Source organism: Lithobates pipiens, unplaced genomic scaffold, assembly GCF_037356315.1.
Source record: "Lithobates pipiens isolate NorthernLeopardFrog02 unplaced genomic scaffold, aLitPip1_a1.2 Scaffold_8, whole genome shotgun sequence".
In the NCBI taxonomy this organism is placed as follows: Eukaryota; Metazoa; Chordata; class Amphibia; order Anura; family Ranidae; genus Lithobates; species Lithobates pipiens.
In genome coordinates this window covers 139,354,415-139,371,360 of record NW_027507903.1, presented here as the reverse complement: position 1 = coordinate 139,371,360, position 16,946 = coordinate 139,354,415, and the positions used below count along the sequence as shown (strand labels likewise).

Genomic DNA, 16,946 nt, shown 5'->3' with positions numbered 1-16,946 from the left:
AAAGCCTGAAGGCGGTGCTTGGTTTTCGGGGCCCCGTACGCGGCTAGGCTCCCAAAAAGTCCCACATATGTGGTATCCCCGTACTCAGGAGAAGCAGCAGAATTTATTTTGGGGTGTCATTTCACATATGCCCATGGCATGCATGAGCAATATATCATTTAGTGACAACTTTGTTAAAAAAAAAAAAAAAAAAAAAAAAAGTTTGTAATTTTCCCGCAACTTGTGGCAAAATATAAAATATTCCATGAACTCAACATGCCTCTCAGCAAATAGCTTGGGGTGTCTACTTTCTAAAATGGGGTCATTTGTGGGGGTTTTGTGCCATCTTGGCATTTTATGGCCTTCAAAACTGTAATAGGTAGTGAGAAGTGAACTCAAAAATTTACGCCCTTAGAAAGCCTGAAGGCGGTGCTTGGTTTTCGGGGCCCCGTACGCGGCTAGGCTCCCAAAAAGTCCCACATATGTGGTATCCCCATACTCAGGAGAAGCAGCAGAATTTATTTTGGGGTGTCATTTCACATACGCCCATAGCATGTGTGAGCAATATATCATTTAGTGACAACTTTGTGTAAAAAAAAAAAAAAATTTTTTTTTTTGTCATTATTCAATCGCTTGAGGCAAAAAAATAAAATATTCAATGGGCTCAACATGCCTCTTATCAATTTCCTTAGGGGGTCTACTTTCCAAAATGGGGTCATTTGGGGGGGTTTTGTACTGCCCTGCCATTTTAGCACCTCAAGAAATGAGATAGGCAGTCGTAAACTAAAAGCTGCGTAAATTCCAGAAAACGTACCTTAGTTTGTAGATGTGACAACTTTTGCGCAAACCAATAAATATACAATTATTGACTTTTTTTTTACCAAAGACATGTGGCTGAATACATTTTGGCCTAAATGTATGACTAAAATTGAGTTTATTGGATTTTTCTAATAACAAAAAGTAGAAAATATCATTTTTTTTCAAAATTTGCGGTCTTTTTACGTTTATATCGCAAAAAATAAAAATCGCAGAGGCAATCAAATACCATCAAAAGAAAGCTCTATTTGTGGGAAGAAAAGGACGCAAATTTTGTTTGGGTACAACATTGCATGACCGCGCAATTACCAGTTAAAGCAGCGCAGTGCCAAAGTGTAAAAAGACCTCTGGTCATTTACCAGCAAAATGGTCCGGTCTGAAAGTGGTTAAATAGAGCACTGCAAAGTGAGGCCGGTACCTGCTGTGTGAAGCGGTGTTCTCTTTATCTTGCTCTCCGTGTGCCAGATATCAGGAAAGACATCAAGCAGATATTCAATAATTGCTGGGTCTCCTTCCCTTGCTGCAATATGAAAACAGTTCCAGCCGTCCTTATTTTTCAGCATGGGGTTGGCTTTGTGTTCAATCAGATCCTTGATAATATCTAGGTTTTTCCTGGTACAAGCCATCATCAGAGGTGTCCTAAATACAAATGATATTGTATTGTCAAGATGCAGTTAATCAAATGACCATCACAGTAGCCATAATTATATGTATCAGAACCATTTCAAGGAAAGGGCCCCATGTAGGATTGCCACCCATCCGGGATTCACCCGGACAGTCCGGATTTTGAATCGTGTGTCCAGATTTGAACCCAGACACAATATTCAGAATGGACTGTGGCTCCCCAAGTAACCAAGTGCCACAACCACAGAGCACATAGGATGTGCACACAGACCCCACCCCCATACACAGGCAGAAGAGAAGGAGGGGGCTTCACCTGTTCCTCCTCCTCCCGCCCCTACCTCTGTCTGCCCACCTACACTCCAATCCCCAGCGTTCTGTGCCTCAGGAAAGAGATGTGTGGGCTGGAAGTTTGAAGCTCAGCAACCGGCAGACAAATCGTGGATGAAAGGTGACAATGCCTGAGCCTCCATCCTCGGGTGAGTGAGCTCACCATCCACTGTCTATGACTAAAGTCATCCCCCCCTTCTCTCTCCTACCTCCAAGCGAGTGAGTACACTAGGGTTAGGGGGACTCAGATGTAAGGGGTGCCCTGTGGACTCTGATGTAAGGAGGGCTTTGGGAACCCTAATTGTGGGGGGGGAATGCTGGGAACTCTGAAGTGGGAGGTTTGGTAAACAGAAACCCCCTTACATCAGAGTTTCCCTTTACACCAGTTTCCATAGCGTTCCTCCTTAAGAAGATGTTTTTTTTTGTTTTGTTTTTTTATGTGTGCAGCTAAAGTGTTCGGGTTTAGTGTAAAGAAAATGTGGCAACCCTAGCCCTAGGGCAGCAGGTAACTGGAAGACAGGAAATCGTCAAAATAAGTAAAAAATACTTTAATATACTTAGACTATGTTCACACATAGTATGTGTCAGGAACACATGCAAAATTGCCTGCATTCCCAACATGCACAGAAATGTGCACGTGCTGACATGCAGCGGTGCCATTAATTCTTAAAGCGGGAGTCCGCCGGGACTCCGCGTTTTTTTTTTTTTTTTTTTAAAAGCCAGCAGCTACAAATACTGCAGCTACTGACTTTTAAAATAGTGACACTTACCTGTCCAGCGCACCCGCGATGTCGGCACCCGAAGCCGATCTCTAGGTCGCCTGTCGGGTCCTGCCGCCGCCATCTTGGGTATGGGAATCAGGAAATGGAGCCTTTCGGCTTCATTTCCCGGTTCCCTACTGCGCATGCGCGAATCGCGCTGCGCAATAAGGACGCTCCCCGCTGCCTCTGGGATCTGTGTGTTTCCCAGCAGGCAGCGGGGCACTTGCGGGAAGGGGCGGGCACTTGCGGAAAGGGGTGTAAGTTACGCCCCTTTCCGCAGAGAGCTATCCCGGAAGTGGGTGCAGTTACCTGGATTATCCAGGTAACTGCACCCCCCTCCCCCCTGAAAGGTGCCGATTGTGGCACCGGAGGGGGGGGAGGGTTCCGATGAGCGGAAGGTCCACTTTAGGGTGGACCTCCGCTTTAATGACAGCCAAACACATCTGGTTTTCTGCAGCACTGTTATTGCTGCGGTGCGATTTTGTAAGAGGATCAGAGTCTTCTTTTGTGCATTTCTTAATGTATAGGTCAGCCCATTGAAATGAATAAACTGCTCTACACATAATACACAGAAATGTGCGCTCCATCTCACATGTATGATGTGAAACAGTGGCGTTGCTAGGGAGTGGCTTTTGGGGCTATAGCCCCGAGTCTCTGCAGGGGTCCCCAAGGGGAGGGGAGGCTCTCTGGGAATATATATATATATATATATATATATATATATATATATATATATATATATATATATATATATACACACACACACACATATACACATACACATACAAAAAGGGAAATTAAAATAAAAAAGTGTATGAAAACTATTTTCTGTTTTCCTGGCTCAGTGTCATGTCACACTATAGGACTTAAAGCGGGAGTCCACCGGGACTCCGCGTTTTTTTTTTTAAAGCCAGCAGCTACCAATACTGCAGCTGCTGGCTTTTAAAATAGTGACACTTACCTGTCCAGCGCGCCCGCGGTGTCGGCACCCGAAGCCGATCGCTAGGTCGTCTGTCGGGTCCTGCCGCCGCCATCTTGGGTATGGGAATCAGGAAATGGAGCCTTTCGGCTTCATTTCCCGGTTCCCTACTGCGCATGCGCGAGCCGCGCTGCGCAATGAGGACGGTCCCCGCTGCCTCTGGGAGCTGTGTGTTTCCAAGCAGGCAGCGGGGCACTTGCTGAAGGGGGCGGGCTCTTGCGGAAAGGGGCGTAACGTACGCCCCTTTCCGCAGAGAGCTAGCCCGGAAGTGGGTGCAGTTACCTGGATTATCCAGGTAACTGCACCCCCCTCCCCCCTGAAAGGTGCCAATTGTGGCGCCAGAGGGGGGGAGGAATCCGATGAGCGGAAGGTCCATTTTAGGGTGGACCTCCGCTTTAAAGCAGAACTAAAGCCATAAAGATCCCCCCCCCCCCCCCCACCTAATGATCTGACTCACCAACATCTTCTCCCTGCCCAGGACTTCAGCCTTTTTAATTGGCCAGTGCAGGATAATGTAACTAAAATGCATGCAGAGGAGTTCATTCATCTCCGCACACAGCCCCACTGATCACAGGGGGGTGTTCTCTAGATGGCAGAGGTACCAGGTAAGCACCCCTGTGATCTGTGCAATGGGGCAGCTGCTCAGCTTACTGTAGTAGTGCCAGCTTCCCCACTGATTGTATAATCTCTATACAAATCTCCTTTAGATCTACCAAAACTATGTAATATGAGGATATACCTAAACAATGCATTCAATATACAGTGAGGGAAAAAAAGTATTTGATCCCCTGCTGATTTTGTATGTTTGCCCACCGACAAAAAAAAAAAAAAAAAAAAGGAGATCTGTCTATATTTTTAATGGTAGGTTTATTTTAAACAGTGAGACAGAAGAACAATATCCAGAAAAACGCATTTGAATGAAATAAGTATTTGACCCCCTTCGCAAAACATGACTTACTACTTGGTGGCAAAACTCTTGTGAGCAATCACAGAGGTAAGACGTTTCTTGTAGTTGGCCACCAGGTTTGCACACATCTCAAGAGGGATTTTGTCCCACTCCTCTTTGCAGATCCTCTCCAAGTCATTAAAATTTCAAGAGTGGAGTTTGGTAACTCGAACCTTCAGCTCCCTCCGTATATTTTCAATGGGATTAAGGTCTGGAGACTGGCTAGGCCACTCAAGGACCTTAATGTACTTCTTCTTGAGTAAATTCTTTGTTGCCTTGGCCGTGTGTTTTGGGTCATTGTCATGCTGGAATACCCATCCACGACTAATTTTCAATGCCTTGGCTGAGGGAAGAAGGTACTCACCCAAGATTTGAAGGTACATGGCCCGCCCATCGTCCCTTTGATGCAGTGAAGTTGTCCAGTCTCCTTAGTAGAAAACACGTTTCCACCTCCATGTTTGATGGCAAGGATGGGTTCTTGGGGTCATAGGCAGCATTCTTCCTCCTCCAAACACAGCAAGTTAAGTTGATGCCAAAGAGCGCGATTTTGGTCTCTAACCACAACACTTTCACCCAGTTCTGCTCTGAATCATTCAGATGTTCATTAGCAAACTTCAGAAGGGCCTGTACATGTGTGTTCTTGAGAAGGGGCCCTTGCGGGCTCTGCAGGATTTCGGTCCTTCACGACGTAGTTTGTTACCAATTGTTTTCTTGGTGACTATGGTCCCAGATGCCTTGAGATCAATGACAAGATTCTCCTGTAAAGTTTTGGGCTGATTGCTCACCGTTTTCATGATCATTGAAACTCCACGAGGTTAGATCTTGCATGGAGCCCCAGACCGAGGAAAATTTACAGTAATTTTGTGTTTCATCCATTTGCGAATAATCGCACCAACTGTTGTCACCCTCTCACCAAGCTGCTTGACGATTGTCTTGTAGCCCATTCCGGCCTTGTGTAAGTCTACAATCTTGTCCGACATCTTTGGACAGCTCTATGGTCTTGGCCATGGTGGAGAAATTGGAATCCGATTGCTTCTGTGGACAGGCGTCTTATACAGTTAACAAGCTGAGATTAGGAGCACTCCCTTTAAGAAAGTGCTCCTAATCTAAGCTAATCATTACCTGTATAGAAGACACCTGGGAGCCAGAAATCTTGCTGATTAATAGGGGATCAAACATTCACTCATTAACTACTTCCCACCTGGCCAATGTACATATCCGGCCCGGTGGTTACTCTCTCCTTCTGAATGGACGTTCAAGAACGTCCTTCAGAAGGAGGGGGATCGCGCGTGCGTGCGCAGCGGCGCGATCCCGATGCGCTTGTGTCACCCGTACACATCTCCGATCGGCAGCAGGGCTCTGTGACTGGCCCTCCTGATCACATGACGGCCGTGTCCAATCACAGCCATCATGTGATGTAAACACAGAGACGATTTCTAAGCAATCGGCTCTCCTCACACGGAAGTTGTCGTTGAGGAGAGGAGAGCAGATCGCTGCAGCCGGCTGGTGATCAGTGAGTATGAGCCGTTTTTTACAGCTTTTTACTCACTGATCACCAACCTAGTGAAAACACACATGTAAAAGCACACAGTGTAAACACACGTCCCAAAATAATAAAAACACATGTCCCCCACATACGTGTATGTCCCACTGATTATCTGCACACATATGCCCGTGATCAACCGCACAGATCTGTACATGATCATTTGCGTACATATGTCCGTGATCACACAAAACCAAATATTATACACTTAACTGAATTTTTTTTACCAAACACATGTAGTAGAATACATTTTGGATTATCAGTGCAGGCCCTTCAGGGATACCCACCAGTGATGCCCAGCAGTGCCAATCAGTACTGCCTATTAGTGCCGCCAAAATAAAGCTCCATTTGTGTGAACAGAATTATAACATTTGTTTGGGTACAGTGTTGCATGACTGCGCAATAGTCATTCAAAATGTGACAGCACTGAAAGCTGAAAATTGGCTTGGGCAGGAAGGGGGTAAAGGTGCCCAGTATTGAAGTTGTTAACAAATGTGATAAAATACCACAATGATTTTCAAAACTTTTTTTGGCATTTACAAAAGAGAAAGGAGCGAGCTTCTAAAAAAAAAAAAAAAAAAAAAAAAAAAAAAAAAAAAAAATACTGCATGTGGTATTTATCATCACTTGAAACTATTAGGTGTTTTATCTCATGCCATATCCAGTGGGGTGGTTACAGTGGAGAAGAATTAGAATCCCTGTCTGTTTTTATTATTATCTAGAAAATGCGTGGGAATGCTGAATAGCATCAAAACTGCCCATCATATTCCTCTTTTATAAATCGGTACATGGTGTGTCTGTGCTCTCCCTCGAGAACTGTAATCTGAGATGCTCCAGCCGCCTCCCCCCACTGCCCATCACTGTGTGTAAGAAGCTTTGGTAACAAAACAGACATCAAAAGCCTGGATGCCCTAAATTTAATGACATTTTCTGAAATGATTACTAAACTTATACAGAGAAAGGGGATGAGAAACAAGAGGGACTGGAGGGCAACCAACCCCCGGGACTTTTATGACGGCACTAAATATACTTAAACCATATATAAAATCATTGAAATTTTTATTTGATGTACAAAAGACATTTTACGAACAAAATAGACAATTACATCCATTAAACATACAAAGTGACAAAGTGCATATAAAGAAAGTTGGTATGTGGGCTTATATAGCTCCATCCATTACCACATTCTTATGTGATTTAAACTGCATTGTTTCTTTCCTACATGTTTCGCTCTTCAGAGCTTCCTCAGGACAATTGCAGCAAACAAAAAAACCCATATAATCAGGCAAGTTGCTTGTATTATTTATCTTTAATATCGTATGTTGGGTATATCAATTAACATTGAGATGAGGACAGATAATCTCTTCCTCCTTTACTTATCAAGCCAGCGGACCGCGGCAAGAGCCCCCATTTAGGGATCCCCCATTTCTGTCCCCAAAAGGATCTGGTAGTAATATGACAATGAAGAAATGAAACCAGTTCACACAGCCCGGTATCCACATGTACCATATATTGTCAGATAAAAGTTGGATAAGATGTGTTTCTGAACACGAGAAAATTCTCTGTATTGATCTCTCTTAAATGAAGCAACGTGGTCTATTCGGTGAAGTTTTAGGAGTTTTCTCCATCCGTTTGGTGGCTCCACGTGTCCGCTCCCAATGCTAGCTTGGATAGCACTGACCGGGAGCCGCGAATTTAAACTCGTGTCTCCAGCCCAGCAGCGTCTGACGTCATTGCTGGTCTGTGGGCACACCTAATGGGAGGATTTTTCACAAAAACTGTAAAAGATATCAAACTGAAAAGATATAGCCAGATAGCTGAACTTTTTGTGAACATTTTAAAGTTTGTTTGGCATCTGTAGGTGAAAGTATGAAGGAGCTGAATCTTTTGGCAGCAGAAGATTTTACGGATTTTAAGCATGCTCTCATTGACTTCAATGTTAAAAAAAAAAAAAAAAAAAAAAAAAAAAGTGTTAAAAAGTTGAAAAAAAGTTGAAGAGCACACATCAGCTGAAAGAGCTGAACGTTTTAAAAGTTGAATGGCTTTAATAGCTGAAAGTATGCAGAGCCAAAAAACATACGGAATAATAAAATTAAAAAGATGATGATGATGATGATGATGAATAAATAAAAAAATGAAAAAATGAACAACAATAGTGGGACTGCTAAAGCAGTCCCACTAATGGAGAAGTAAAATGGTGTAAACCATAGAAATATGCAGACTCACTTAAAGTCTGTTCACATCTAGGCGGTTTGAATGGAATCGCTGTGATTCTGCACACAATGCGAGAATTGCAGCAAAATGCAGGATGCGTTTGCGAAGTCATTATTTCTTAATGGCACCCCAAACATGGTGCGACTTTGCTACAATTGTCAAATAACAAAAATCACAATGCCAAACGCTCCGGGCTCTGTGCCAAGATTTGGTTCACGAGCTTCTTTGGATCGTTTTTTTGAAGTGGAGGGAGGCCCATTCAAATGAATAGTGCTGCTCCAAATACACTCCACAAAATTTTTTTTAAAAAAGCTAAAAAAAATTAAGCCTAATGACGCGAAGGAAGGAAAGAAAGAAAGAAAGAAAGAAAGAAAGAAAGAAAGAAAGAAAGAAAGAAAGAAAGAAAGAAAGAAAGAAAGAAAGAAAGAAAGAAAGAAAGAAAGAAAGAAAGAAAGAAAGAAAGAAAGAAAGAAAGAAAGAAAGAAAGAAAGAAAGAACCCCGGATAAATTATTTTAAAAACATGTGTTGTGTTTTTTTCTTTACAGTTTTTTTTCACCAGGTGAATGGGTAGGGATACACGGTATCCCAATACTCATTCACATAGGGTGGGGGGCCGTTATCTGGGGGCCCCCTTATTAAAAAGGGGCTCCTGGATTCCGATAAGCCTCCTGCCCACAGACTCTGACAACCAACAGCCAGGGTTGTCGGGAGGAGGCCCTTGTCCTCATCAACATGGGGACAAGGTTAGAGGTCGACCGATATGGGTTTTTCTCTGGCCGATGCCGATATTTAGAAATCATGGCGGCCGATAGCCGATATATGATGCCGATTTTTTTGGGCCGATATGTTAGGCCGATTTTTATTTTATTTATTTATTTTTTTCCTTTTTTTATTTATTTTTTATTTTTTAATCCCCCTTGATCTAACACACCTTTCCCACTGGGGCGTTTTTCAGGCGCTTTTGGGCTAAAAATAGCGCCTGTAAAGTGCCTGCAAAATGGCTCCCCTGCAGTCTGTGTGAAAGACAGAGTGCTTTCACACTGAGGCGATGCGCTGGCAGGATCTTAAAAAAAAAAGTCCTGCAAGCAGCACGTTTGGAGTGGTGTATACCGCTCCTCCACCACTCCTGCCCATTGATATGAATGGGCACCACTGCCGAAGCGCATGCAATGCGATTTGGCAGCAGTGCTTCATGGGCGCATTTAACCTCTTCCTTGGCCGCTAGCTGGGTTTTATGCGCCCCACTAGCAGCCAAATAGCACCGCTAAAATTATGGTAAAGAGCCGCTAAAACTTGCGTTTTACCATCAACACCTGCCGCTCCAGTGTGAAAGCAGTCTTCATAAGTGATACAGAAAATTTCTTACATTTAAACATTTATTAAACAAAACAAACCTCCAATCAGTTTACTTGTATGTATGATTTAGATAAAAAAAAAAAAAAAAAAAAAAACTATATATTAAATAAAAACAGGTAGTCAAAACTTTTGGACGAAAAAAAAAAAAAAAAATGGGCTAACTTTACTGTTTTTATTTTATTTTTATTTTTTAAATAGTGTATTTTTTTCCCAAAAAAATGCATTTGAAAGACCTCTGTGCAAATGCCGTGTGACATAAAATATTGCAACAACCGCTATTTTATTCCCTAGGATCTCTGCTAAAAAAAGATATATAATTTTTGGGGGGGGTATAAGTGATTTTCTGGCAGAAAATACCGGATTTTTACTTGTAAGCAACAAGTGTCAGAAAAGATTTAGTCTTTAAATGGTTAAACTGAGAACTTCTACACACTGAGATGACTTCATTCATTCAAGTGTAAACATTGTATCTTTCTGTTCTTCTCTTGGCAGTCTGCCCAGAGAGGAGGAAAGACGTTTCTATGATGACTCAGGCAATTTACACTGACTTCTTAGGGTCCTTTCACACGGGGCGGATCAGTTCTGATCCGCCCCGTGGATATCCGTTTGCTCAGCGGGGATCACTCCGCCGATCCCCGCTGAGCAGGGAGATGACAGCTCCGTCTCTGCACACTGCGCAGGGACGGACCTGTCACAGCGCCGCTCTCCCCTATGGGAGATCGGATGACGACGGACCGCAGTGCCCGTCGTCATCCGATCCGATCCGCAGACGGATGGAAAAATAGCTTTTTCCTCCGTTACACTTTTTCGGATCGGAGCGGGTCGGATGTCAGCGGACATGTCACCGCTGACATCCGACGCTCCATAGACCTCTATGGAGCACCCGTTCAGGTCCGCCTGAAAAACTGACAGGCGGGCCTGAACGGGACATCAGTGTGAAAGAGGCCTTAGGCTCCATGCACACTGAAGCTCAAAAAAGCTATTTCTGGACGCCAGATTGCTGGCAGAAAACGCTGGTTGAAAAACCTGCTTTTAACAGCGTTTTATACTAGCGTTAATGGGCGTTTTTTTATAAAAATACACAGAGGACACTCCAAAAATCCCACAATGCATTGAAAAATAGAATGCCGAACACTAATGAACGAGCGTTAATGAGCGTTTGTCGTTTTTTGCCGCTGAAAAACTGCACTTTGAACGCGAATTTCTGGCGTTCAGAAAAAAGCCCATAAACTCCACTGCTCATTAAAGCTGAAAAACGTCCATGTGTTCATGGACACATAGGCCAACATAGAGTGGAGTTTATGGGCTTTTACAAAAAACGGCCAAACGCCAATAAACTGCTGTTTATCAGCTTCAGTGTGCATGGAGCCTTACAGAAGTCATTTCAAAGTCCCGCTGTAGTTCTAAATCGGCTTTTTATCAGCACAATCGGCCGATGCCGATTAATTAAAAACGGCAAATATTGGCCGATATATCGGTCGACCTCTAGACAAGGTGCTTTGGGGTGGGGGGACCGCATGGCCCTCCCTTACCCAAAGCATCCCCCCCCCCCCCATGTTGAGGGGGGATGCTCGCTCGTCCCCACCCCCTTTCCTGACCGACCAGGCTGCGTGCTCGGATAAGGGGGCGGCGACATCGACTTCCTTCGCTAGTCCCTTCTACCTGGAGCTGCGTTCAAAATGAACGGACTTTCCTCCGTGTTTGGGCAAGTCCGTTCATTTCAAAAGTCTGGTCTAGCACACAGACGGCCGGATTGTCCGCCGGACTGCCGAGTCCAGCAGACAATTTTGAGTCAAAATTTCCTTTCTAAGTCCGCCGGACTTTTGGAAAAAAAAGTCCGCCGGAGCCCACACATGGGCTGATCAGAGTCCGCCAGATATGCTGCGTGCACACGATCAGACTTAGAAAAAAAAGGTGACTAAAATACCAGTCAAAGGGAAGTTGCTTTCACAGGACACACATGGAGTATCAAAAACAATGAGGTTTGATTAAAGCGGAGGTCCACCCTAAAATGGACCTCCGCTCATCGGAATCCCCCCCCCCTCCGGCGCCACAATCGGCACCTTTCAGGGGGGAGGGGGGTGCAGTTACCTGGATAATCCAGGTAACTGCACCCACTTCCGGGCTAGCTCTCTGCGGAACGGGGCGTACGTTACGCCCCGTTCCGCAAGCACCCGCCCCCTTCAGCAAGTGCCCCGCTGCCTGCTGGGAAACACACAGCTCCCAGAGGCAGCGGGGACCGTCCGGATTGCGCCGCGCGGCTCGCGCATGCGCAGTAGGGAACCGGGAAATGAAGCCGAAAGGCTCCATTTCCTGATTCCCATACCCAAGATGGCGGCGGGACCCGGCAGCCGAGCGAGCGATCGGCTTCGGGTGCCGACATCGCGGGCGCGCTGGACAGGTAAGTGTCACTATTTAAAAGTCAGCAGCTGCAGTATTTGTAGCTGCTGGCTTTTAAAAAAAAAAAAAAAAAAAATAAAAAAAAAAAAAAAAAAAAAACGCGGAGTCCCGGTGGACTCCCGCTTTAAGTAAATAAAAAAAAAAATCTCTTTATAAAATGTCAAATATTTGCGAAAAAAAAAAAAAAATATTATAACTGTATCAAAAATTACACACACATAAATAGCATGCTTCTACAACGTGGTCTTTTTTTTATTTTTTTTATTGGTGGAAGAAGGAGAAATTATATATATAAAAATATAAAAGTTTACATGTACGAGACAAACCACTTCATGCTAAATTTTTATCCCAAAAAGGAAAAAAAGCTGGAGTCTGGCTTTGATTTGTTAGTGGGTCTAAATTGATACATTTAACACTCCCCTCCTCCCAGACTGACAATTCTGTTGTCTGCTGTGCCTCCTCTCCTTGTTCCTCCAGAGTTGTGTCTCACTAATATAGGAGGTACGCTATATTACCAAAAGTATTGGGATGCCTGTCTTTACACGCACATGAACATTAATGGCATCCCAGTCTTAGTCCATAGGGTTCAATATTGAGTTGGCCCACCCTTTGCAGCTATAACGGTTTAGGCCGGGTTCACACTATAACCCGCTGCGGATCGCACAGGAACGCTGTGTGTCCCTGTTTCAGGGACGAATCAAGACCGATTCTATGCCTGAATTCAGCCCTGAAACTGAGCCAAAGACGCAGTGTGCAGTGCGCTCCACAGCTGCAACAGACATACGTGAACCGGCTCCATATGGAGACAGTCACATTCTCCTGCTGTGCGAATTGAATACGGAGAAACCCGCATCTAATTCGCATAGGTGTGAACCCAGCCTAAAACTCTTCTGATAATTCTGTCCACAGGGTTTAGGAGTGTGTCTATGGGAATGTTTGACCATTCTTCCAGAAGCGCATTTGTGAGGTCAGGCACTGATGAGACCTGGCTCACAGTCTCCACTCTAAAAGGTTCCATTCCAAAAGGTGTTCTATCGGGTTGAGGTCAGGACTAAGGATGAGCTCAGGTGTGTTCACCTGCTCCACGTGCAGAGCCCGCCAGGAAGCTGGCGCAGCACTGCGCTGCACTAATCACAGGCAGTGAGACATTGCCCCGATGCGTGGCTGCAAAGATCGGGCAATGTCTCACTGCCTGTGATTAGCAATACGCTGCACCGACTTGCTGGCGGGCTCTGCATGTTAACACGCCAGAGCTCATCCCTAGTCAGGACTCTGTGCAGGCCAAGGTCAAGTTTCTCCACCCCAAATTCGCTCATCCATGTCTTTATGGACCTTGCTTTGTGCACTGGTCCAAATCATTTGGTGGAAGGGGGATTATGGTGCCAGGTTGTTTTTCAGGGGTTGGGCTTGGCCCCTTAGTTCCAGTGAAGGGAACTCTTCTACTCTGAGGCATACAATAAATAGCAGCTAGACTTCAAATCAGTTTTCTGTATCAGATCAGGCAGCAATTGCGATTGGTTGTTAGCAGTTACAGCATATCATTACTGCTTACTGACTAGTTGCTAGAGGTTACAGCACATCACCTCCTCACAGCAGGGGAGCATGATATACATAGGAATGCCGCCTTTATTTACATATCAATGCTGCCAGCTGCAGCTATTTACTTAGTATTGTCGCCGCTATTTACATATGAATGCTGGTTATTTACATGTAAACACAGGGTCTGCAGGTGAGTCATCTGCACACAACAATAGAGCAGAGCTGGGCAGCATTAGTACCAGCACCTCACACTGAGATATTGGTTCACAGCACAGAAATAAAACTTCAAGGGGCAAGGGAATTTAAACCTGGATAGTTGACAAGTATGAGGCAGCTGCTTTGGGCCCCACAACAATGACAGGGCCCAGGGCAGCTGCCCCTTTTGCCCTGCTCTAAAGAAGGCCTGCAGCCACCACATCCAATAATAGGTCATCTTCAATATAATAGATTTTTGGTGGATCGTTGAATAATACCTTAATTCTCTATATGATGCAGAATGAGAACCCCCCCATAGTATTGGGGAGACTTTGTGTGTATTTGCGGATCTCTTACCAATCAGCCTTCTTCAGACAGTCCACCTGTGCCCCCTTCCCTAGCAGGTACAGCAGGCAGTCTTTGTGCCCCATCGATGCCGCCTCATGGAGGGCTCTCTTGTAGTCATTGTTCATTACCTCCACATCCATAGCCACAACCTCCAGCAGGTAAGTCACTATAGGTAGGTGTCCATGTCGGGCAGCATAATGTAACAATGTATCCCCGGATTTCCCGAAGTGTTTCCTGTGGATCTCATTGTGTGTGTGCAGATCCTGGAGCTGACACAGCCGACCATCCTGCACGAGTCGGACGATGTGTCTGGACATGGCCGATTCACCGATCATCTCCCATGTCCAGGAATGTCATTGGATAGGGGACGCCTCCAGCGCTGGCTGTCCGCTTCAAATCACTAATGACACATGGACACCGATCGCTCACACACACATCGACATTCCACTGTTATTATACGATACAGCACCACGTGACTCCCACTGTCACACTGTACACTTCCCTGCCGGGGACCTCCCCTCCCATCCAATCACAAACTCAGCCAGACAATAAACCACGCCCGTGTAAGGGCTGGTCCGAATGCTTGAAACGCAATCTTCGCCGTGTGCGCATGTGCAGGTTGGAACCCTCCGTACTTGTTGGAGGGTTCGATTGGGCGGAGTCAGTGTTCGGTGATGGTGATTGGACGGTGGCGTGCATGATACCGGAGACATATGGCTGGACTGTAATGAGCGGTGGAGCTGCGAATGGATCGCTGAACAAAGTAGGGCCGATCGGGGGGGGGGGTTCCATGTACCGTACATATATAGGCCGCCCCCCAAGATGTAACCTATAGGACATGTGACTGGGGGGAGGGCCGGATTCTTCCAGTGTCACTTTCACTATTTAAAGTGACGATTTCCTGTTAGACATACCCCCAACTGTCCCTGATTTCGGGGGATTGTCCCTCTTTCCTCCATGTGTCCCTCATTTTGGTCTGATCTATATAGTTGTATATAAAATGCACTTTTTATCTTTCAAAAAGTGTTTCCCAGCACAAAACCTTTAATCCGAATTCTAAATTGCTGCATTTTTTAAATGTAAAAGCCAATATAAAGGAATAGGAGTGGTAAAAAAAAAAAAGAAAAAGCCCTTGTGGATTTATTTAACACTTTATTTTTAGTTAATGCTCCTTTAAGGGGGTGTGGCAGGGGGTGTGTCCTATGCCTATATACATTTGCTTTTAGGCGTCCCTTGTTCTTATCTTAAAATGTTGAGAGGTATGTGTCAGAGCAATAGGGGGGCACAACGTTGAATATTATCTCATATAGAGGCATTTATGTGTTATGCTACATTTAGAGTAATAGAGAAAAGCTTGGAGATACGGGACTTTTAAGGTACCTATTCATAAAGATAACACACTACAATTGCATAAAAAAATACATATTTTTTTTATTTGAAAAAAAGTAAAAAAAAAAAAGGATATGACGACTGCAATGTTTCCTGTTGTCATAAGTCTATACACACAACCTATCATAGAAAAACAGGAATCACTACAATCAAGTGCATAAAAATACTCTGTCCAGGTTTTTTCAACATGTTTCGCTGATGTGGCTTCTTCAGGAAAAAAGACGTAAAGTATTCATTATAGATAAAAGGAATTATATCTCACTCTAGACTAGATGTATATAACAAAAAGACAAAAGGGAAAAAAAAGGACAAAATTAATATATTATACATATTAACAAACTCAGAATATACATTTTGCAAATGCGTGGCTATATATCCCACACACCAAATATACTCCCTGAAAACGACCCCCGCAAAAAAAAACATGATGCTAAATGTTCCCCCTGCCTCCAAAATGGGGGGCGTAAGGGTCAATTCCAGGCAAAGAAAACTCCCCATAAGTCTCATCGCCCACACAGCCAGGGAAGGTCCACAGAAAAGCCAGATTGCCCGTAGAGAGGAATATAAGTAATGAATGTTTCTCTAGAAAGTACAGTAAGATGCCTTCAATAACATTAAACAATTCAAAACCTATACATCAAAATATGGAGGGGGGGCAGAGGAGCAGTCCAAAACAGGCTCCAAAAACTGAACTGCACCTACATCCCACTCGTTGCTAGATTGAAACATCGACGTAATTCCGGAAGCTCGGGTACACCCTACAAAGAGCTACTACATTGCCATGAGAGAAGACTTCACCACCATTAACTGACAAAATCTAAAAAGAAAAATGAAAAGGAACAAGGATGATAGAGTAGATAACTTTAAGCACAGCCCATTGTTAGATCCATTTAAATATAGCTTATAGGTCTCAGGAATAAAGCTCTCACCTTGAATATCGCCAAAACTTCTATACCGGGCACCCCAATGAGCCCCCAAAGGGAGGTGGCCAAAATGGCCAAACAAACCCCCAAGCAGATACACGTCGCCAACAGGGAAAATTGGGAAATTCAAGTCATGTGCCTAATTGAAAAAATATGTATTGAGAGGGATACAAATTAATCGTGGATCTCCAAAAGGAAAAAAGAAGGGAAAAGAGCTCCATAATTGAATAAATAAGTAATTTTTACCTATAGATGAAAGTTCAAACGTGTCCCGAGCTTCCATGTACTCCCAGCTTGTAACATGTCAAGCTGGGTTTAAATGTCCCTCTCCGTGGCACCAAAACGCGGCATGTGACGTCATGCCACGATGACGTAACGCGGACGCTAATGCGGAAGTCCGCGAGGCACAAACTAACAAACTGGAACCGTAAGTGAACATCACTTCCGGTGCGCACTCACGGTCTACACAGGAGGATACCTCCGTTCAGACACTGCCTAATGGGATACCCGTTCGGCAAGTATGTACCTAGGGAGCCTGCGCAGTGGCTCAGGAATGCTGTGCCACAGGGAGGACCTCCAAACCGGGCCTGCGGGGAAACAAGTCAC

General features: G+C 44.6%; 2 protein-coding genes across 3 annotated transcripts in view; one reads left to right on the top strand and one right to left on the bottom strand.

Moving 5' to 3' along the window:
• Positions 1-14,559, bottom strand: part of ANKRD16 (ankyrin repeat domain 16) — a 48,294-nt gene extending 33,735 nt beyond the window's left edge. The window contains exons 1-2 of the mRNA XM_077469436.1: positions 14,038-14,559; positions 1,214-1,434 (exon numbers count right to left, since the gene is read on the bottom strand). Of these exons, the coding sequence (XP_077325562.1) occupies positions 1,214-1,434; positions 14,038-14,363 (547 nt within the window). The 5' untranslated portion in view covers positions 14,364-14,559. The remainder of the gene's footprint in view (positions 1-1,213; positions 1,435-14,037) is intronic.
• Positions 14,560-14,628: 69 nt separating this feature from the next.
• FBH1 (F-box DNA helicase 1) overlaps positions 14,629-16,946 on the top strand; it is a 132,887-nt gene continuing 130,569 nt past the window's right edge. Inside the window, exon 1 of one of the 2 annotated variants that reach the window (XM_077469434.1) lies at positions 14,629-14,791. In XM_077469434.1, the coding sequence (XP_077325560.1) occupies position 14,791 (1 nt within the window). In that variant the 5' untranslated portion in view covers positions 14,629-14,790. The remainder of the gene's footprint in view (positions 14,792-16,946) is intronic. The other variant, XM_077469435.1, reaches the window with a different exon arrangement.